The sequence below is a fragment of the Xyrauchen texanus genome, chromosome 2 (assembly GCF_025860055.1).
Source record: "Xyrauchen texanus isolate HMW12.3.18 chromosome 2, RBS_HiC_50CHRs, whole genome shotgun sequence".
NCBI classification, from domain to species: Eukaryota; Metazoa; Chordata; class Actinopteri; order Cypriniformes; family Catostomidae; genus Xyrauchen; species Xyrauchen texanus.
In genome coordinates, this window is record NC_068277.1 from 23,391,742 (window position 1) to 23,415,370 (window position 23,629).

The following is a 23,629-nucleotide window of genomic DNA, read 5'->3' on the forward strand; positions in this document are numbered from 1 at the left end:
TCTGGTCATGCATATTTGCATTTTACAACATCAGAAATTCTGACCATCCCTGTCTAAATACACCAAACAGTTCCTGGTCCAGCTTCTTGTCATCTTAGTACTGGATGTCTATGTATGACAGATGATCCAGAATGCGGTGGACAATTTGTTCTTCAATCAAACAAAAAGGGCCCATGTCACGCTTTATGGTCTCACTCCAGTGGCCAACTGTAGCTGTCTGTATCAAATTCAAGAACACTTCCAGAACAGCCTCCAGAACTTCCTCTATGTTCCCTCCTCCTCAGCAATCAGTGCATTAGGGGCACCTGGTGGTACCATCACAATGAGGTACAAATTTGCTTACTAAGAACCTTCACACTCACCGTCCATGAGCTTCCAGTTTCCAATTGATCTTCTGAGATATCACATATTTATAAAAAATGTTACACCTTTTCTGTGACTATTTAATTTTCCATATCCATAAATACTTAAATAATCTTAAACTTCCTTATGACAATAAGCACATATCTGTTTTTTAGCTTTGTTTGGGGTTTTTTTCTTCTATTTTTTTTTTACTTCGCATGACAATCAATCTAGTGTTTTTACAATTCCTTTGTAAAAACATTTATTCTGCTAATGTGCTGCTTGAATGTGTGACGTAATGAAGCTAGGAAGCAAGTTGCAAGTTGACAATTAGTTTATTGACAGTCAAATTGAGAAGATAGGGGAAAAGTCCGGGGTGATGGTCTAGTGGCGCAGAGTCTCCAATGGTCAGATGATCGTGGTGAGAAGAGTGAAGGGAAGTGTTGAACAGACACGGCGAATCCGGGTAACAGCAAACAGGACACGAAACAGGGACAACGAGAGAACTGGACTGGAACTCTGAAGAGCGAACAACACCGGACATCACAAACAACGATCTGACAAGGAGATGAGAGAGTGGTGAGAATTTAAAGGGAATGGGAATGAGTAACAGCTGGTGAGAGGAGTGATTGCGGCAGAGCGCTAATCATGGTACAAACAACACGCCCACACATTCACGCACCCACACAACACACACTAAGAACAAGGCACGAGACAAGGAAGAGACATAGGATTAAATACCGTGACAGTACCCCTCCCCCTAGGAACGCCTCCTGGCGTTCCCAGGCTCCCTTACCTGCCGATTGTAGTCATCGATAAGGGAGTGATCCAGAATGTCTCTGGCCGGTACCCAACCTCTCTCCTCCGGACCGTAACCTTCCCAGTCCACCAGGTACTGAAATCCGCATCCCCTCCGTCTTGAGTCCAGAATACGGTTGACCGAATAAGTAGGTTCCCCGTCTACGAGTCGCGGCGGGGGGGGAACCGGAACCGGCGGGTTAATGCGGGAATAAAAGACGGGTTTTATTTTGGATACATGAAATACGGGGTGAATTCTCCTGTACGCTGGAGGAAGGTTGAGGCGGACTGCCACCGGACTAACGATCTTGGTGACAGCGAACGGGCCAATAAATTTAGGTGCAAGTTTATTAGATACGGAACGTAGAGGAATGTTCTTAGTAGAAAGCCACACTTTTTGACCAACGACGTATACGGGAGGCCTAGACCGGTGGCGATCAGCTTTGGCCTTGGTGCGTGACCCCACTTGGAGTAGAGTCTCCGGGCCCTAGTCCAAGTGCGGTGACACCTCTGGACGAAGGCGTGAGCGGAGGGGACCGCGACTTCGGATTCCAGACTAGGAAAAATAGGTGGCTGGTAACCTACACTACACTCAAACGGAGATAGGCCCGTGGATGATACTGGTAACGTGTTGTGGGCGTACTCAACAAAAGACAGTTGCTGACTCCATGAGGAAGGATTCTTGGATACCAAACATCGTAACGTTCTCTCCAGATCCTGGTTGGCTCGCTCAGATTGACCATTGCTCTGGGGATGAAACCCTGAGGACAGACTAACAGTCGCTCCCAGTAATTTACAAAATTCTCGCCAAAATTTGGACACAAATTGGGGTCCTCTGTCAGAGACCACATCTGTCGGGAGGCCATGTAGCCGAAAGACGTGGTCAATGACAATCACCGCTGTCTCCTTGGCAGAGGGTAATTTGGGCAAGGGAATGAAGTGGGCCGCCTTCGAGAACCGGTCCACCACGGTTAAAACTACCGTGTGTCCCTGTGAGGGTGGGAGGGCGGTGATAAAATCTAGAGCGATATGGGACCAGGGTCTCGATGGCACCGGCAGCGGTTGAAGTAACCCGTCTGGGGGTCGATTGGAACTCTTACCAGTGGCGCAGACTGAGCAAGCCAAAACAAAACTGTGAACGTCACGAACCATCAAAGGCCACCAGAATCGTTGCTTGACTAAAAACTTAGTTCGATTAACTCCTGGATGACAAGCCACATTAGAACAATGTCCCCACTGAATAACGCTGGACCGTAACCCCTCCGGCACAAACAAACGGTTCGGTGGGCACCGAGCCGGGGCGTTACCCCTTCTAAGGCCGTCTTGACCTTCGATTCGATCTCCCATGTGAGTGTAGAGATGAATAGAGTCTCTGGTAAAATGCACTCGGGAGTAGACGGGCGTTCGGAGTGATCAAAAATACGTGATAAAGAATCGGGTTTGATGTTCTTGGAACCCGGGCGGTACGAGAGAGTAAAATCAAAACGACCGAAAAAAAGAGCCCACCGAGCCTGCCTGGAGTTTAATCTTTTAGCTGTGCGAATATATTCCAAATTCTTGTGATCGGTCCAGACGATAAAAGGTACCCCGAACCCTCCAACCAGTGGCGCCATTCCTCCAAAGCTAACTTGACTGCCAACAACTCTCTGTTACCAATGTCATAATTACGTTCGGCCGAGGACAAGCGATGAGAAAAAACGCGCAAGGGTGTATCTTGTCGTCTGAAGGAGAACGCTGGGATAGCACTGCGCCTACCCCCACCTCTGATGCATCGACCTCCACCACGAACTGACGTGATGGATCAGGGGTTATCAGGATGGGGGCTGAAACAAAGCAACCTTTCAGTTTGGCAAACGCAGCCTCAGCTGCGTCTGACCACCTGAACGTTGTTCTGGGGGAGGTCAGGGCGGTCAGAGGTGTGGCTAGTTGACTGAAATTGCGAATAAAACGCCGGTAGAAATTGGCGAACCCCAGGAATCTCAGTAGGGCCTTACGAGACTCTGGACTTGGCCAATCTACCACAGCCTTGATCTTCTCAGGATCCATGCGCATTCCCTCAACCGACACGATGTACCCTAAGAAAGGAACAGACTGTGCATGAAAAGCGCATTTCTCCGCCTTGACAAAAAGCCCATTCTCTAGCAATCTCTGAAGCACTAGCCGGACGTGCTGCACATGTTCCTGGAGAGAAGAAGAAAAAATCAATATGTCATCCAGGTAAACATATATGAACTGATCAACCATGTCTCGCAGCACGTCATTGACGAGTGCCTGGAAGACCGCTGGGGAGTTGGACAAGCCGAACGGCATGACCAAGTATTCAAAGTGCCCCCTGGGGGTGTTAAAAGCGGTTTTCCATTCATCCCCCTCCCTGATGCGGACCAAATGATAAGCATTACGTAAATCCAATTTCGTGAAGATGGATGCTCCCTGCAACCTCTCAAAAGCTGAAGACATCAACGGTAGAGGATAAGTATTCTTTACCGTGATGTTGTTCAGCCCCGGTAATCAATGCAAGGTCGCAGAGATCCATCCTTCTTCCCCACAAAAAGAATCCCGCCCCGCTGGAGAAGAGGAAGGGCGGATGAATCCATTAGCTAGAGAATCAGAAATATATTTCTCCATAGCCTCCCTCTCTGGAATCGAGAGTGAATATAACTTGCCCTTAGGCGGAGATGTACCTGGCAATAACTCTATGGCACAGTCATAGGGACGATGTGGAGGGAGAGAAGCCGCCGAGACTTACTGAACACCTCCTTCAGGTCCAGGTACTCCGCGGGCACGTTAGATAAATCCACCGCCTCTTCCTGAAAAACAGGGACAAAAACAGACGAACAGGCAGAAACAAGACAAGACTTATGACATTGAGTGCTCCACGCTGACACAGACTTAGACTGCCAGTCCACTTTAGGGTTGTGATGGGTGAGCCAGGGATGACCAAGGACGATGGGGGCAAGAGGAGTGTCCAGTATGTAGAAGGAGATGGTCTCGGTGTGATTGCCTGACGTGACGAGAGTGATGTCTTCAGTGGCTAGGGAAATGGTGGGAAGTTTCTGGCCATTGAGGGCGTGAACAGCGATCCGGTGAGTGAGAGACTTGAGGGGGACTTGGTGGTTGAGTGCAAAAGTGTAGTCCATGAAATTTCCTTCGGCCCCAGAATCCAGAAGTGCTCGACAGTCGTGACGGTGATTAGACCATTGAAGACTTACCGGAAGGAGGGTAGATGTGGATGAGGTCTTCTCGGCGGAGATCCCACCCGATAGTAGCCTCATACTTGCTATCGGGCGGATCCTTTTAAAGGACAGTTGTAGGCAAAATGTCCAGCACCACCACAGTACAAACACAGTCCCTGGGATCTCCGCCTTTCCTTCTCCTCCCGGGAAAGCCGGGCTCGACCCACCTGCATGGGCTCGGGATCACAGACGGGGCTGAACGCGTCCCCGCCTCCAGAACATTGACCGCCTAATCCTCTCAAGGGGCGGTTGGTTTGTACTCGCTGTTCCATTCTGGATAACCTTGCGTCCACTCTAAGCGCCAAGGCGATCAAATCGTTTAGCTTGGTGGGGAGATCCATGGCGTATATCTCCTTTTGGACGCGATCAGCCAGCCCATGCAGGAACATGTCCCACTGCGCCTCCTCGTTCCATTGGCTCTCCGCCGCTAGCGTCCGGAACTCGATAGAAAAGTCTGATACAGATCTCTCCCCTGACGCAAGTCGGCCAGCACTCTGGCTGCCTCTCTACCGGAGACAGCACGGTCGAAAACTCGCTTCATCTCCGCGGAGAGTGCTTGAAAAGAGGTGCAGCATTCATCTTGATTCTCCCACACCGCCGTTCCCCAAAGGGCCGCTCTCCCAGAAAGTAGCGTCAGGACAAAAGCGACCTTGGTTCTTTCATCACAGAATGTTCTGGGTTGTAAAGAAAAATGCATTGAGCATCGTGTTAGAAAAGCTCGGCAAAAATTAGGTTCACCTGAATATAGCTCTGGAACCGGTAGGCGGGGCTCCGACTGGGAGGGGGGCGCTGGTGGTGGTTGAGGAATCAGCGGTGCGGGTGGCGCAGTGGGAGCTCGCAGAAGTTGAATTTGCTGGGTGAGTCCGGACACCTGCGCCACTAGAGCCTGAACAGCGCGAGCCGTGTCATTGAGATTCTTCTCCTGGTTCTCCATACGAAGTCTGCTGTTCATCACGAATTCTTCTAGGCTGTCTGAATTGTTACTCGCTGCTTCCATCTTGTGGTCAGATCGTTCTGTGACGTAATGAAGCTAGGAAGCAAGTTGCAAGTTGACAATTAGTTTATTGACAGTCAAATTGAGAAGATAGGGGAAAAGTCCGGGGTGATGGTCTAGTGGCGCAGAGTCTCCAATGGTCAGATGATCGTGGTGAGAAGAGTGAAGGGAAGTGTTGAACAGACACGGCGAATCCGGGTAACAGCAAACAGGACACGAAACAGGGACAACGAGAGAACTGGACTGGAACTCTGAAGAGCGAACAACACCGGACATCACAAACAACGATCTGACAAGGAGATGAGAGAGTGGTGAGAATTTAAAGGGAATGGGAATGAGTAACAGCTGGTGAGAGGAGTGATTGCGGCAGAGCGCTAATCATGGTACAAACAACACGCCCACACATTCACGCACCCACACAACACACACTAAGAACAAGGCACGAGACAAGGAAGAGACATAGGATTAAATACCGTGACAGAATGTGTCTGATCTGTCTGTCTAAATACACCTTTGCATATTTAGCATTGAATCAGTCTTAAGCCATCTTTACACTGGAGTATAAAGTCCTATATGGTTGCAATGGTTAGGACTATGTTTAAAATGTATGGACATGTTTTGTCAAATTGTCTGCAGTTCTAGTCAGCATATATTAGCAAGGATCATAAAATGTATAAGGACTTTTCACTGCTCTATATCTGATCTTCTGAACTTTTTATTTTTCCTCTTAGCCTTGGCACCTCTTGCACATAGTTTTATGTGGCTCAGGGGCCCATGGAATTATCCTTTTTTTATGTTATATATTATATAATTGCTTTACATGATCATCATATCAAAGAGCACAAATAGTTGTTTTATGAACACTTGCTACAATCTTCTTCCATTGTATATTTAGAATGAACACACAGCTAGCAACTCTGTACTGTAAGAGATGTATGAGATGAGGAAAGAGACAGTCAGAAAATACATGGAAGTGATGTTTTGGATAAGTGATAACTCATCCTGGCCCTGGTGCACGCTGGCTGACCTTCCTCTATTTAACAGCCAGAACCAGACCAGGTGTAATCACTTTCTCCAGTCTTCCTCCTGTCTCTCCATCCAAGGGAGAGAGAGTAAATGAGTAGGGGGTGGGCCAGTCAAGTGGCCTCCGGCCGACCCTGTTCACATTCCCTCGAGCCAGCGGACGATAAGCCTGGCGTGCTATCTGTCTCTCTCTTTCCCCCACTCCCTTTCCCTCTCTCTCTCGCAGGCTCAGTTAGTATTGGCATGCTGAGGGGGTTTGTATGGTAAAGCAGTAAGTCTGTGTGTTATGCATGTTATACATGCTGGAAAGAGGGAGAGAATGAGGGCTGACCCTGTAGTAACCTTGGCTTTGGTCCACTCAGGGAGTCGGGCAGAATCTAAAGTCTGAGCCCCTCACTCCATTCCACTTCAGCTTCCATTCAGATCAGCCCCACTCCAGGCGATGTGCCCTCAAAGGAGAGCCTAGGTAACAAGGGTAAAGAAAAGAGAGACTGATATTATTTTCCCCTTTTCTCTCATTCTCTCTCCTTCCACCCCCCAGTTTCTCTTTCATTTATTTTTTATTTTTCCTTTCTCTTCCTGCTGTGAATTTTTACTTAAAGCATTGACGGCAGATTGTTTAACCAGATTTGCCTCTTTAACAACTACCATCTGATCTCTCATCGTCGCCTTACCGGAAAGCACAATGTGTTGTATGTCATTTACAGATGTTAATTCCATTGCCATTTAGTAACGTACACAGGATTTAGTGAATTCCTTTGGGACAACAAGCACCAACCTGACCCTTAGTTTCATTTTGTTTTGTTCCCCCAACCTTCTTTGGCAGCTGTTTATCTGTTTGTCTTCATGCTGTGGTGATCATGAGTAAGCAGTATTCAGTCTGTAGCCTCTCTCTGACCCTGAACATAAGGACTATTAGAGTTCACATTCACAGTGACAGCACCATACCGTAACGAAAAAGATTATCAGATTATACCATTATTCATGCCCTGTGAAAGGGCCAGGAGTTTTGTAAAGCTGGTTTTATTGTCTGTCTCCACACCACACGCAAACACACATTCACATTCCCATTCCATCTTCATTTTCCTACAGCAGCTGTAAGAGTAGTTTTTTATTTTTTTATTTATTTTATTCAGCTAACCCCAATTCCTGTAAGCTTTAAAAAGGCTCTTTTTTTTTTTTTTTTTTTTTTATAAATGTGAATGATGACACACCCTTGGCACAAATACAGCTGTGGAAAAAGTTGTATGCAAAATTGTCAGTTTCTCTGGATTTACTATTTATAGGTATGTGTTGGAGTAAAATGAACACATTTGTTTTATTCCATAAAGTACTGACAACATTTCTCCCAAATTTCAAATAAAAATATTGTCATTTAGAGCATTTATTTGCAGTGACAACTTGTCAAAGTAACAAAAAATACCTTGACTAAACAAGTTCATATTAATTTTTAAACAACACAATACTAATGTTTTAACTTATGAAGAGTTCAGAAATCAATATTTGGTGGAATAACCCTGATTTTCAAACACAGCGTTCATGCCTCTTGGCATGTCCTCTATCAGTCTTTCACATTGCTGTTAGGTGACTATGCCACTCCTGGCGCAAAAATTCAAGCAGCCCGGATTTGTTTGATGGCTTGTGGTCATCCATCTTCATCTTGATGACATTGCAGAGGTTTTCAAGGGGGTTCAGGTCTTGAGATTGTGCTGGCCATGACAGGGTCTTGATCCAGTGGTCATCCTTCCACACATTGATTGACCTGGCTGTGTGGCATGGAACATTGTGCTGCTGGAAAATACAATCCTCAAAGTTTGGGAACATTGTCAGACCAGAAGGAAGCAAGTTTTCTTCCAGGATAATCTTGTGCGTGGCTTGATTCAGGTGTCCTTTACAAAGACGAATCTGCCCGATTCCAGTCTTTCTGAAGCACCCCCAGATCATCACCGATCCTCCACCTGGTCGTCTAATGGTTAGACAGACAATTGGAGAGGCCTTCAAGCCACAGCATCTCACACCCACTGTGAAATTTGGTGGAGGATTGGTGATGAACTGGGGGTGCTTCAGCAATGCTGGAATCGGGCAGATTTGTCTTTGTGATGGACACATGAGTCAAGCCATGTACAAGGTTAAAAAAAAAAATACATGCTTCCTTCTGCTCCAACTTTGAGGTTTGTTTTTTCCAGCAGGAAAATGCTCCATGCCACACAGCCAGGTCAAACAAGGTTTGGATGGAGGACCACCGTATCAAGACCCTGTCGTGTTCAGCCTAATCTCCAGACCTGAACCCCATTGAAAACCTCTGGAATGTCATCAAGAGGAAGATGGATGGCCACAGCCATCAAACAAAGCAGAGCTGCTTGGATTTTTGCACCAGGAGTGCAAAACAGCAATGTGAAAGACTGGTAGAGAGCATGCCAAGACATGAAAGCCGGGATTGAAAATCAGGGTTATTCCACCAAATATTGATTTCTGAACTCTTCCTTAGTTAAATAATTAGTATTGTGGTGTTTTCTTTACAAAATTCGAGGTCTGAAAACACTGAATCTTTTATGTTATTTTGACCAGTTGTCATTTACTGCAAATAAATGCTCTAAATAATATTTTTATTTGGAATTTGGGAGAAATGTTGACAGTACATTATAGAATAAAACACCTATAATAGTAAATCCAGAGAAACTGATCATTTGCAGTGATCTCAATCTTTTCCAGAGCTGTATTTCTGCAAACAGACTCAACAAAGATATTGTGTGTCATATTTGTTAAAATGCCTTTTGAATTTTAAAAATTCCATAATACTTCATCATTATTTCATTGTCACTTGTTTTTAACACATTTTGCAGCTATAGCTAGCTTAATAACTTCCTTTTTTTTACTGTGCATCTTCATTTTCTTTTTTCTTTTGATGATTTCCTGTGAATAACTGTCATTTAAGTCTGTTTCATCATGTGTACATTAGAAAACAGATCTGGAATAGTAAATTTTTCTGACCACATGTATTTAAGAATCCTCAAACCTCTCTCTAGGAAATACCACAAACTTTTTGTTTTAGATGCTTAGTATTGGCTCTCAGCTCTGACTGTTCTTTCACACTGCTGTCTTAATAATAATTTTGACCATGTCATAATAGACAGGAAGGTAAGAGGCAAGTCATGTCTTACCCAGGACAGTGCCAGGCCCAGTTATTAATGATCAGCAACTTTAAATTTTGTCTTTGAAATATACTGTAAACTGTATGAAATGGAAGATGAAGACAGAACGTTTTTATGCTTTAATTAATTGTTTTTTTTATTTTTTCAAAAAGCTTTGTGCGTTGTAATTTGCTGTGCATTAGATTTACTTGTGATAATTATTGTGTAGAGATGCTCATTCATATATTAGCACTGATTCTTAGTTGACCTGTTGTGGATTGTACCATAGAAAGGTTTGTAACTGTTTTGTTGCCACATTGACCTTCCAACGACTCTCTTATTTTTAATGAACAGGAAGGTGAGTGTGAGGCCATGTCTTCCCTAGATTAATGTAAACTCTGTCAAACACCAATGAATTACAGTCTGTTGCTCTATTAAAATGTGTCTAAACAAATCAAGCAAAGGGGCACAGAGGGGCATCCAAAATCCTGTTCTGCAACCTAAAGACTTTTTTGATTATTTTAATGCTAATAATATATATGTCGTCTTTAATTTGTGTACATTGCTTTAATCATAATTTTTGCTTCCTGTATTACTTCTGCCATACTTAATATTCTGATTTTACTAAGATTTGAATGAACCATATTTTTCTAAGATTCTGGTTCAGATGTTCAGCCATTTGGGAGCTCTAGATGTTTTACAAATGGGACTGTTTTGCATTCTGTGGGGTTTAGACACTTTTCTTGATTCTCTATGACCGCTTCACCACACCATAACCCCAGAGATAACTCTTCCTTGTCTGAGGAGGACAGGAAGGTGAGTTTGGGGCCAGTTCTTCCCCAGGCTATGGCTCCTCAGACATTGCGGCCTCAGGAAGAGGGCTGTTTTACTTGTTCCTTATGTGGCTTGCTAACAGAGCGAATAGGACTGATAACAGAACAATGACCTGAGTGAGGTTCAGCTCAAGAGGCAGAGTGTATCAGCCACTGCAACCATCACCATCTTGACCACCCACTGACCCCAGACTCCCTTACCCTTTTGGACATGCTTAGAGTTGCCTCAGCAAATGTTCACTTTGCAAGTAGAGATTAGCAGTCTCCTGTAGCGACTTATTGTGGTGTTATTGCTACACACCCAGTTAGAGTATCTCTCCCAGTATTGTCATTGAGTTGAAAAGGTAGAACTTTGGCCTAATGAAATCTTATTTACTAGTTTAATTTATACCCATAGATGCTTTTATGAAATAAAGGAGCGGTCACACTACACTTCACTTTCCTTTCACTCCCATTCAAACGCGGGAGACCAGAAACGCGATCTTGTGATGAAATTTTGCACTACTCTGCTGTGAAAAGTTAAACTTCGTATGTGGCTGAACTCAACATCATAATGCGATGTTTCTGTAGTCTTGGGGTGGTTCAGTGATATATGTACACTATACTATATATACAATACTATAAAGTGCTTAGAAAAGCTCTATATAAATGTAAGGAATTATTATTATTTATTAAAACCAGAAGCCCTTGTGCATATCCTGGTGAATTGCGATGTCGGAAACAATTTTTTGTACTCGAAGCCTAGTGTGACTGAGCTTAAAACCATTTTTATTATTATTATTAAGTTATCTAGGCTCTTAAAATACTTTGGGCTTGGACCTCTGCTCTGCTGAGATTAAAAATCCTCAGAATCCCTTGAGATTTCCATCCGTGTTGTCTTAATCATGTCAGTGCTGCTTCTCTTAATGTAATTATATAAGCCACTCAGTGGTGATACAGCCCCACCAGCAGAAGGACTATCCTGCTGATAGTCCTTGAGTGCATTACTGTAATAGAGGTTTTAAAATCCCAAATAAGAAGTAATGAATTAAGCTTTCAAAATTAATTGCAAGGATTCGCCACACAGGATCACATTATCATAAACTGCAAAATGAGTTGCTTAATGTCACTTGTTCACACATTGCTCTTCATGGGTGCAAAAATGGCATTTGTCTGGCTACACAAAACTTTGAATACTGACCGTCATAAAGCATTTCAACTTCATATTTCTGGCTATTCCCTTCCCTGAAGTGTTCTGATTAAACCCTGCTTTGACTCTAGATTGCAGTAAAATTCAAGCGTTACATGAATGACATGATGATGTAGTATGTTGGAACCCACTGACTCCATAAACATATTCCTCTCTAATTTGATTATTCTTTAATTTTTATTCCCTTTCCTTGACCTGTCTCAGCTTATTCCAGTACAACAACTTTTACTCCTCCTTTTCTTTCTCCTTCTGCTGCTTTTCCGCTGCCTCTTCTTACTTTCCCAAACCATAATTTTCCTCTTCCTACTCCACATCATCTTCTTACCATGATGGATTCCTACTTGCTCTTCTTCAATTTCCTTGTCCTCATTTTTATCCTTTTAATTCTTTTTTTTTATTATTATTCCTCTTCTACTCTTTGTTTCTGTAATGAGGCACTGTTTTATTCTATCATTTTGATTGACATCTGCAGAATTGGTGCTTCAAAGACCTTGTTATTGAGTTGACTTTTTAACTTTTGTCAAAGAGTTTGCTTGACAGATGGAGAAAAGCACATTCAATATTGTTAAACCTTGCTGACTGACATGAGTATCCTTCCCCTGCAGTTAAGATCATGTTTGTTTATATAGATTGTGATTTGTGTTTGAGAGTCTTGTGCTCGCTGCTTCCTGAACACTTTAGCATAGATGCAGCATAAGCCAAGATAACATCCTTTGATAGCCTCTGACCTCCACGGTGCTTTTGTGTGGACTGAAATATGGCTTGAGAAACAGGCAGCCACTTTTATTTTTTTTTCTGTAATCCGATACTGCTTATCATTTCCCTCCCAGCAGACTTTCACTGATGTTGAATGATACTTTAGTGCCACTCCTCTCTGTCTACATTTTTGATTTCACTCAATCCAGAACCATGGATAGCAGTGTTTTTTGTTTGAACAGAGTAGGACAGACAGACCTCTCTGTTGGTTATCTGTGCAGTGGCCGGTTTAGATAGCATAATGCTCTTGACTTTTCCCACTAAAGTTTACAGATTTCTCACGGAAACCTCTAGAAATGACAAAGTGGTTATGTGCCAGAGTCAGAATGTATGAATGTTAAATAGACAGTTAAAGGGCTGTCCTTTTGAGACCACCCTTTTGATTGACGGGAGTGGATAAGATGAGTAGAGGTCATGCCCATTTTTGTTATTTCATAGCAGCTCGCTAAATTATTTTTCCACTGATTTGTCAGTTATCAGCCTTGTTTGTATAATTGCTCTCAAAACAAGGATTGGTGCATGAGACCAGGCTCATTAGCAGGTGAACATCAACAGCCCCACCACCTCAACCTCCTGCTTAGTTCAAAGGATAGCTAATCCAAAAATTGAAATTAAGTCATTTACTCACCCTCATGTTATTATTAACTTTCTACCATTGAACACAAAAGGAAATGTTTGACAGAATGTTATAAACTTACAGCCTCAGTCAATATTCACTCTTATTTGCTTTTTGGGTTAAAGTAACCCTTTAATGGTCCTGCTAACTCTCTTTGCTGTCACTTGGAATAGCAAATAGTTTGGAGTATCTCGATGACCGTTGGTTGGGCAGGCTCTCATGGCCTCACTAGTGTCCTCTGAGCTAGCTGTTAGGCCCATTTGACTCCTCACCTCCAATTCATGCTGAGGAATGAACAAGCCATATTGTCCATGACCCAACAACTATGATCTGGTCCAAACGTATCCTCCTTGTGAGGGCACATCTTATAGCAAACTCTCTAGAAACATGTTGACCATTGGGATTGTTTATTCACGCAGTGCTCATTTTTCAGCAAGCTGAATGTTGATTTTATGCAAATATAAGCGTTTGCAATAGTTGACGGGTTAAGAAATATCAGATGCACTTGTTTCATATCAGAGGCACTCGTATCGACAGCATAAAATTTCAGTAGGAGTGACATTCCTACCGTTATTGAGTTACGTAGTAGGTAGGTGGATTAAGCTGACTACGCAACATTTTAAATACTCGTTTGTATATAAGAAAAATTATTTTGGTACTTCCACCCCATCCCCCACCACCCCTTGAACTTCAAAGACACATTGTTGAAGGTATTTTGCAGTAGCCAACAGGGATGGTACACAATCTATTCCTCTATTATACTCATGATACCACTCTTCTTTGCTGGCTTCTCCCTCTGAGCACTTGAAAGTTTTATTGATCTCTTTAAGTGGAACTGCTGGTCCCTCATACTCATATTTGTTCACAGTGGAGGTTTACTGCTGCTTTATCTGGTTTAGGATTTGCTCGTCATTCAGATTTATGACTGCACCCTTCAGCCCTTTTTGCTGCAGTTCAAATCGCAGCACACACAAATGACTCATCCCAGTTCAGTAGACTTTTAAAAGGCAGTTTTTTCAAGATGTAACCCAAGGCTACATTGGCAGTTGAGTGTGTAGGCTTTTTAATATAGGACAGCCCACCTGTGCTATAGAAAATGTTTCTATAGATACTTTAACCTCTTTCTCCCTACTCCATCCCTTTCTCTTTCTCTTCTTTCTGTTGTTAAAGCAAGGTGGGGGTTGTTGTTATTTCTTGCTTTACCAGACTGATCTCTATTTTCTGTGCTGGTTATTATCTATGTTATAATTACACTGGCTCAAGCTCAACTGAGTTTGTTCTGCATGAGCATCTAGAGCTGATGGCCTAGTTCCAGAGAACGCATCATACAACAATGAGAGCCAGAGAGCAGCCAGAGGTAAAAGAAAGGAGAACTAACGAGAAAAGTAATTAGAGGGGAAGGTATGGATGAAGTGAGTGATGTGCATAAAGAAAAAAAAAACCTACTGTATGACCAAAGCATTGGTGAAAGAAGATATGTAATTCAACACAAAATTTAAAGGAACAGAGCTCTAAAAATTAACATTTTGACATTAAATCATTGATCAACACAATCAAATAAAATACAGTGACATCAGGGGCCTGGGTTGCTCAGAAAGCCAATTGGCCTGGTTGCTAGGATGGGTAGAGTCACGTTGGGTTAACTACCTTGTGGTTGCTATAATGTGGTTCACTCTCGGTGGGGCGCGTGGTGAGTTGTGCGCGGATCGTGGAGAGTAGCGTGAAGCCTCAAGTTTTCACGGTAATGCGCTCAACATGCCACGTGATAAGACACGAGGATTAACGGTCTCAGACATGGAGGCAACTGAGATTCGTCCTCCGCCACCCAGATTGTGTCCCTACCATAAGGACTTGGAGCGTATTGGGAATTGGACATTTCAAATTGGGGAGAAAAGGAGAGAAAATCCCCCCCCCCCCCCCCCAAAAAAAATATGGTGACATATCAATATATTTGAACCTCATTGGTTTATTTTTGGGTGAACAATTTCTTCTCTTAGAAGTAAATATTTTTTTTGTTAATTTACAGTTAATTTGCATTTACCTCATTAAGTTGTTATAAATAAGCTGACATTATTCGCTGATTAGTTCTGTGTAGGGGGCTACTAGGTTACTATTGCATAAGCATGCATTTTTTTATTTATTACAGAAGTGAATTGCAAATCAAACCTTGTTTTTCCAGAGCACTGCCAGAAATAGCAACAAGTTTAGGGGAGAAACAACACGATAGTCAATTCCCAACACCCCCTGGCTATTAATGAGAAGGGCTGTTCCTGCAGTGTTCCAAACAAACAAGTGTGATGATCCAAATGGGCCATAGCGAAGAGAGACAGTGTGAACGAGGGGTGACACTGAGGCTATGAGGAAAATGAGAGCAACACATCAATGTGCAACTTCATGTTTTCTTTTTTTTGCCTCCCTTTCTTTCCATCATTCTTTGTTGTAGAAGAATGAGAGGAAGTGATAATCCAGCGCCCGTCCACCCCCATGCCCCAGCTCCTCTCTAGCATGGCCCTCTGTTTGTTCAGAGAGGGGCTGATAACGCTGTCGGCCGTCATACCGAGGTGAAAGAGAGTGAGTGGAAGTTCATTGGGAGGTGAAGGTGGGGTGGAGAGGCAGAGCGGAGAGGTGAAACCCAGGTCATGGACGAGTTTGACACACTCGCTAGTGCTATGTGGAATTCAAGCATGTGTGTACGGGGGGGCGGGGGGGTTACGAATGACAGCAGCAGAGCCAGGCTCCTTTCTCTCTCCCCCGATTCTTCTTCATCCTCCTCCTCAGTGGCTGCTGTTGTCATTTCTCTCTCAGCAATGCTGCAGAATGTGCCGAAGGGAAGAAGAGAAAAAACAAGAAATGCATTCAAATCTGAAAAGCACTTATCTCACCCAGGTGCTTATCTGCCTGTGTGTGTGTGTGATAAGTGTTGTTTATAAAGCACAGGTGGTTGAAGTGGGTGGCTTACAAACACACTGTTGTCTATTATGGACATTTCCTGTCATTATGGATTCATCTTCCTCATGGTTTATGGTTCAGGACAGCGATTATTGTATATTAATTTGGCTTTTTTCTGTTTGTAAGTTTTATGACATGTTTGATTTGTGTTTGTTTGCATTCACAGAAATCCACTTAATCTGTTAACGTGTCTAAATATATATATATATATATATATATATATATATATATATATATATGTATGTATGTATGTATGTATGTATATATATATATATATATGTATGTATGTATGTATGTATGTATGTATGTATATATATATATATATATATGTGTGTGTAAGGAATGTGCTCTGTTGTCTAGAGAGCAAATGCTGAGGGTTGCATGTTTTGGCAAGGCTCCAGCAAGGTCAGTAACTGGCCGGGTCAATCATTGGGTCAGGTCCAGGTCACAATCAGGCTGAAACAGCCTTGTATTCAGGGTGAAAGAGTGTAAATGGCTTTTCCCTCTTTAACCTCCCTCCATTCTCCTTTAATCCCCTGCTTTGTCATGTTGCTTTCCCCTGTGTCTCTTCTATAATCTCATTTAGAGGTCCTACTCACTTATGTAACATTTGGAGAAGTGAACGGGCATGATCTATCAAGGACCAGCAATAGTGTCAAACTGTGTTTAATGAACTTTAATGATCTCTCTTTGTCTTCCCCTTACAACCACCATCCTTTCGGTTTTAGTTACTGGATCTCTTCACCCAGTGGGACTGGTCCACATATCTGGCTGACTATGGCCGCCCCACCAGTAAATACCTGAGGGTCAATCCACACACTGCACTGGCCCTCATAGAGAAGTGAGTATCACTCTAATGCTCATCCCTTGCACTCCTTATCCTTATAAATGCAAAGTCTTGCTTTAAGGCCCAGTTAACACCTGGTATCAAGATGAGTTTTGGTTGATCCGATCACTAGTGGACAGGCGAGACACATCACTGTTTACACCTTGTCGAAATATTCATCCCAAATGAGTCTCTGTTGATAAGTTGTATTTGTAGGAGAGGGCCTCTGATTTCATGACAACGTACATCAATCACTGCATCATTTTATAACTGCAGGTCAATAAAGTGCAAAAAAGAACAAAAAGAATTAGTGAAAATAATTAGCACAAACATGACCTTTTGAGCAAATTTCTCAGTTATTTTAGTGGAGTACCTGTATTAATCAGTGTCATTGCCTGTTGATATCAGGCACCTTAAAGTAGTTCTTGTGAATGTATATGTATGCCCTGATCGGATGGTTATTTCCCATAAATCTGCACATAAGCGAAGATCAAAGTTTAAAACTCTTGTTTTAGCACATTGGTTGATTGACTGTTTAAGAGGCGATGCTTCGTTGCTTTTCAAATGCATTCGAAAGGATGAGCGTTTAAACTTCAAACCCAATGTGGTGACACGTTATCGGCTACATTCTACCACATTCGAATGTGGTTCAAATATACAAACATTCCACATATACATGTTTAGCATCATCCTATTTAAAACAGATTGCATAAAACAGATTTTAATGCAAGGTGTAAACGGAGGCTAAGACATCAGCCTATACTCATTTGATCTATCTGAACCTTTCTGTCCTTCCTCTTATCCGTCTCTCCTGAGCAGGATTTCCCGATCGTAAGTATTCTGATCCATTTTGTATTGGTGAAATGAGAGTGTGCCAGTGTTTTTTAACACATATGATCAGTTTTGTGTTTATTTGTTTGGATTGGTTCATATCTCGCTTTTCATTGTACATTATATGCAAGTTTAGATCTTTATTGATGTGCATTTTTTGCATGCTTTTTAAAAATAAAGCAATAGTAAGAGCTGTGCTATATTGTGAATGAGTCGCTAAAGTGCATTGTCAGGCACTATGCACATTTACTATATACAATATGGCATGGCTTCAAGAATGAAGGTAAAATAGTGGCTAAATGATTTGCATGTGTAGAGTGAGATATTTTTAGATTTTGTTTAGATTTGTGAAAGCATAACTAAAATTGCAAGTGTAAAAAAAAAATATGAGCAATACTTTAATGCTTCGCATTAGTGTAATTCATGTGTTGTAAATCTGTCATTTCATATCAACACAACGTAAATGTGGTCTGTATTCTTCTGACTTTTTCGCGCTTACATTTTTGCGCCTAAACATGGCCACAAACATTGCAAACCTGCAATTAGTGTTATGCAAGCAAAGAAAGGGTGTCAATAAAACCAAAACAGATTGACTGAGTAGAATCAGTCTGTATGTGTAAAATAAACTACAGAAAACATGTAAATGATTTGTGTTTGTGGCATAAATATTTTACAGAAATAATCCAATATACACTGTTCTGTCTTCCCTTTTGTTTAGTTCTTGCCGTCTTGCCTTTCATGACATCCTTTCTTTGCTTGCATTTCACTGATTGCAGGTTTGCAATGTTTTTGGCCATTTTTAGGCACAAAAACAGTGCCAAATGTGTAAGTGCGATTAAAAGGAAGTCTGAAGAAGAAAAATCAAATGTAGTTTGTGTTAATATGAAGTTACAGATTTACAACACATGAATTACACTTATGCAAAGCATTACATTATTGCTAATAATTTTTTTCTTACGCTTGCAACTTGATTTACACCTCTACAAAATGTTCTATGGGCATGCAAAAAATGCTTGCAATTTGATTTACGCTGTCACAAATCTCACTCTGCACAAGCAAATCTTTTAGGCAATTTTACCTTCATACTCAAGTGCCTTATTGCTTTTATGAAATGTTATCTTTAGGGCTGTCAATCGATGACATTATTTTTTTTTACATGGTGTCCCGATTAATTAATCGCGATTAATTGCATATACAAATATTATACTTTGCAGTTTACTTTGGCCTTACAATTATTACACATTTCGAACTTTATGTATTCTTCACTCACAGTGAAGATCTTCCACGCCAATGACATGTTTACATGCTGCTGTGACGTTATTGCCTGCGCCACTGGCAACAAAATGGACCGGCTTGGAATTGGAAAGACGTGAGGCTGACCGGCCGGTCACCGGTCCGGCCCGAGCATGCGGAAAATCGGCTAATTTCGGTCCCTGGCCGGTCGATCGGTGCATCTCTATCATTAATACATTTAACTATCTATTGCACATTGGTGTCTTTTATATCAGATTAATGTGCTGCCGTTTTGTAAAAGCAATGTTCTACTCAAGCTATGTGTTGTTGTTTTTTACAACTGCTTTGTACCAAGAAAACGTTATGCCTGTTGTAATATATGCAGTATGTGCTTTCATATTGTGTTCATTTCTCATTTGTGTGTGTGTATTCATGAGTCAGACCTCTTGATCACTGCAGCTTTCCGTAACTCTCTGTCACTGTCTTTTTATTCTCTTTTGCTTTTTTTGCTGTCCTCTTGTGTCTGTTTTATAAAACAGCCGCTGGTTGGCATTACTCAATCCCTCACGTACATACGCAAACATATCTGCCTGATCCCATTTGAGCTACACTTACCTCAGCCTTACCCTCTTGCCCCTTTTTCTCAGTGAAAGTGACCTGTATTATTTAGCCTGGCAAGGGTTAGTGTACCACTAAACAGTAATACACACACTGTGTGTGGGGGGTGGGGTTTGCCTGGAATCAAAGCACGACAGGCTCTTTGGAGAGAATGGCTTTTCTCTTTTAGTGTATTTGAAGAGACCATTCAATTTAGTGGTAGGAAATTAAGTTTAAATATAAGAATATCAGTTTTAGTTAAACCCCAGCCATTAAAAATCATGATTGTTTTTAAGTGGAGGAAGAAGCTACTTTGAGGAAGTGATGTGTTCTTAAGTATGATCTACAGTGATATGGTTGTATATCAGCTCACTGCAATAGTCCTGCATTTGATAAATCTGGTACCAGAGGTGGGGGACTTGAGTTGAATGACTATTCTGACTCGAGTCGAAAATGTAAGCACTTGTGAAAATTACATGACTTTGACTTGAATTGGATGACTCCGCAATAACTGAACTGTATGGGGCTATGAGCGAACTGCAGAACGCTCACCCTGACGGACTGTTTATTGTCACCAGAGATTTCAACCATGCGACAATGCACAGCTCAAACCACATCGTCAAGTTCGCCGATGACACGACCGTGGTGGGTCTCATCCGCAAAAACGACAAGTCAGTATACAGAGAGGAGGTGCAGCGGCTAACAGATTGGTGTAGAGCCAACAACCTGTCTCTGAATGTGGACAAAACAAAAGAGATGGTTGTTAACTTAAGGAGAGCACAGAGTGAACTCTCACCGCTGAACATCGACGGCTCCTCTGTGGAGATCGTCAGGAGCACCAAATTCCTTGGTGTTCACCTGGCAGAGAACCTCACCTGGTCCCTCAACATCAGCTCTATTACCAAGAAAGTCCAGCAGCGTCTCTACTTTCTTTGAAGGCTGAGGAAAGCACATCTCCCACCCCCCATCCTCACTACTTTTTATAGAGGGACTATTGAGAGCATCCTGAGGAGCTGCATCACTGCCTGGTTTGGGACTTGCACCGTTTCGGTCTGCAAAGCCCTGCAGAGGATAGTGTGGACAGCCGAGAAGATCATCAGGGTCTCTCTACCCTCCAACAAAGACATTTACAAAAAACACTGCATCTGCAAAGCAACCAGCATTGTGGATGACCCACACTCCCCTTACCTCCTGCCATCTGGCAAGAGGTACCGAAGCATTTGGGCCCTCATGGCCAGACTGTGTAACAGCTTCTTCCCCCAAGCCATCAGACTCCTCAATACTCAGAGACTGGTTCGAGACACACACACACACACACACACACACACACACACACACACGTGTCCTGAGTTGCACTTTAATTATTGTCACTTTATACCTGGCTGCTACCTCAATAACAGCTTTGTGCATAGAACACTCATCTCGTAGTATGTTAGGTTTACATATGGCATTTTTAGACACTGTCATGTTTTACCACTACTGTGTAATGGTCAGCGCTGCACTGTCTCTCACTGTGTCTATTGTACTGTTCATTTTTAGTAATTTTATTGTACTGTCCCGTACGTTTTGCACACGTTTGCAGGTGCGCTTTATATAGGTATGTTATTTAGTCTGTGTAGTCTCATGTGGTTCTGTGTTTGCCCTATGTTGTTTTATGTAGCACCATGGTCCTGGAGGAACGTTGTCTCGTTTCACTGTGTACTGTACTAACTGTATATGGTTGAACGACAATAAAAAACACTTGACTTGATTTGTTTAATGTTATGTGCTTTTATAGTAATAAAATACTATTAAAAACAAAACAAAAAATAACTAAATTAATGTTTTTGAAAAAAAAAATTACATTTTTTTTTATGGATAATTCAGAAAGCGGTCTGTCATTTTGACCTAGTGCATCTGTTTTATTTTAACAATCTTTACAAAGCTTCAACATTTGTGCCCAGTTATCACTCTACTGAAGCACTTTCAATGTTTTTTCTTCTTTTCATTTTATATAAAATGTTTTATTAAATAAGCAAAAAATACTTGGAGAAAAGTGCAATCAGCAAACATCAGCAATAAGAAAGCATTATTCTCTGAATTAAATAAATAGCTTACAAAACAAAAATAAATAAATGATTGCATTTTCTAGTTATTTTTCTTTATACAGAGCATCCGGAAAGTATTCACAACGCTTCACTTTTTCCACATTTTGTTATGTTACAGCCTTATTCCAAAATATATTACATTCATTATTTTCCTAAAAATTGTACAAACAATACCAATAATGACAACATGAAAGAAGTTTGTTTGAAATCTTTGTAAATGTATAAAAAATTAAAAACTCAAATGTACATAAGTATTCACAATCTTTGCTCAATACTTTGTTGAAGCACCTTTGGCACCAATTACAGCCTAAAGTCTTTTTGTGTATGATGCTACAAGCTTGGCACACCTATTTTTGGGAAGTTTCTCCCATTCTTCTTTGCAAGATCTCTCAAGCTCCATCAGGTTGGATGGGGAGCGTCGGTGCACAGCCATTTTCAGATCTCTCCAGAGATGTTCAATCGGGTTCAAGTCTGGGCTTTGGCTGGGCCACTCAAGGACATTCACAGAGTTGTCCCTTAGACTCCTTTGTTTTCTTGGCTGTATGCTTAGGGTCGTTGTCCTGTTGGAAGATGAACCTTCGCCCCAGTCTGAGGTCCAGAGCGCTCTGGAGCAGGTTTTCATCAAGGATGTCTCTGTGCATTGCAGCATTCATCTTTCCCTCGATCCTGACTAGTCTCCCAGTTCCTGCCGCTGAAAAACATCCCCACAGCATGATGCTGCCACCATCATGCTTCACTGCAGGGATGGTATTGGCCAGGTGATGAGAGGTGCCTGGTTTCGTCCAGACATGACGCTTGCCATTCAGGCCAAAGAGTTCAGATTTGGTTTCTTATGGTCTGAGAGTCCTTCAGGTGCCTTTTGGCAAAGTCCAGACGGGCTGTCATGTGCCTTTTACTGAGGAGTGGCTTCCGTCTGGCCACTCGACCATACAAGCCTGATTGGTGGAGTGCTGCAGAGATGGTTGTTCTTCTGGAAGGTTCTCCTCTCTCCACAGAGAAATGCTGGCGCTCTGTCAGAGTGACCATCGGGTTCTTGGTCACCTCCCTGACTATGGCCCTTCTCCCCAGATCGCTCAGTTTGGCCGGGCGGCCAGCTCTAGGATGAGTCCTGGTGGTTCCAAACTTCCACTTACGGATGATGGAGGCCACTGTGCTCATTGGGACCTTCAATGCTGCAGAATTTTTTCTGTACCCTTCACTAGATCTGTGCCTCGATACAATGCGGTCTACAGACAATTCCTTTGACTTCATGGCATGGCTTGGTTTGTGCTCTGACATGCACTGTTAGCTGTGGGACCTTATAGAGTCAGGTGTGTGCCTTTCCAAATCATGTCCAATCAACTGAATTTACCACAGGTGGACTCCAATCAAGCAAGACACACATCTCAAGGATGATCAGTGGAAACAGGATGCACCAGAGTTCAATTTTGAGTGTCATGGCAAAGGCTGTGAATACTTATGTACATGTGATTTTTAAAAATTAATAAAACATTTTTCATACATTTTCAAAGATTTCAAACAAACTTCTTTCACGTTGTCATTATGGGGTATTATTTGTTAAAAATAAGGAAAATAATGAATTTAATCAATTTTGGAATAAGGCTGTAACATAACAAAATGTGGAAAATGTGAAGCGCTGTGAATACTTTTTGGATGCACTGTATGTATCATGCATTTTCTTTACAACGATATTATAATTCATATTTTACTTTTAATGAATTTACTTTAAAAATCTGTAAACGTTTTTAGTTAAGATTCACATCACTTCAATTTTATAAATAAATAAATAAAATAGAAAGATTGAACAATTTATACTGGGAAGTATTTATGGGATGTTTTAATCCAAATCAGCAAATACAGTTGGATACAATTATAGAAATCTTCATGTTTGTGCATCATCCATAGGGTATTTGCAAGCGTGATTTATTATCAGCCTTTATGAATTTTCGATAATTTGCGTGGCCGATAGGTTAGTTATCTAATAAAGGAGAAAGACGTACTATAGCCCACCTTTTTTGTTTTCTCCAATGTGAATGGGGGAAGTTTGTAATTTTTCATGCCACAAGTTTTTATTTCCACATTGAATATTTTCTTGTGGTAGTTCATTTTGACTGTAGGCTAACTCCCGCAGTAGCATTATTCTCAACGTCTGTAATTTTCTGTATTTGTGATCAGTCTTGTTATTATAGGC

General features: G+C 42.0%; 1 protein-coding gene across 3 annotated transcripts in view; it reads left to right on the forward strand.

Moving 5' to 3' along the window:
- The window catches only part of LOC127654666 (exocyst complex component 6B-like), a 150,870-nt gene that overhangs the window by 121,634 nt on the left and 5,607 nt on the right, over window positions 1-23,629 (forward strand). For all 3 annotated transcript variants that reach the window (XM_052141928.1, XM_052141937.1, XM_052141946.1), the window contains one exon: window positions 16,593-16,705. In XM_052141928.1, coding sequence (XP_051997888.1) covers window positions 16,593-16,705 — 113 coding nt within the window. The remainder of the gene's footprint in view (window positions 1-16,592; window positions 16,706-23,629) is intronic.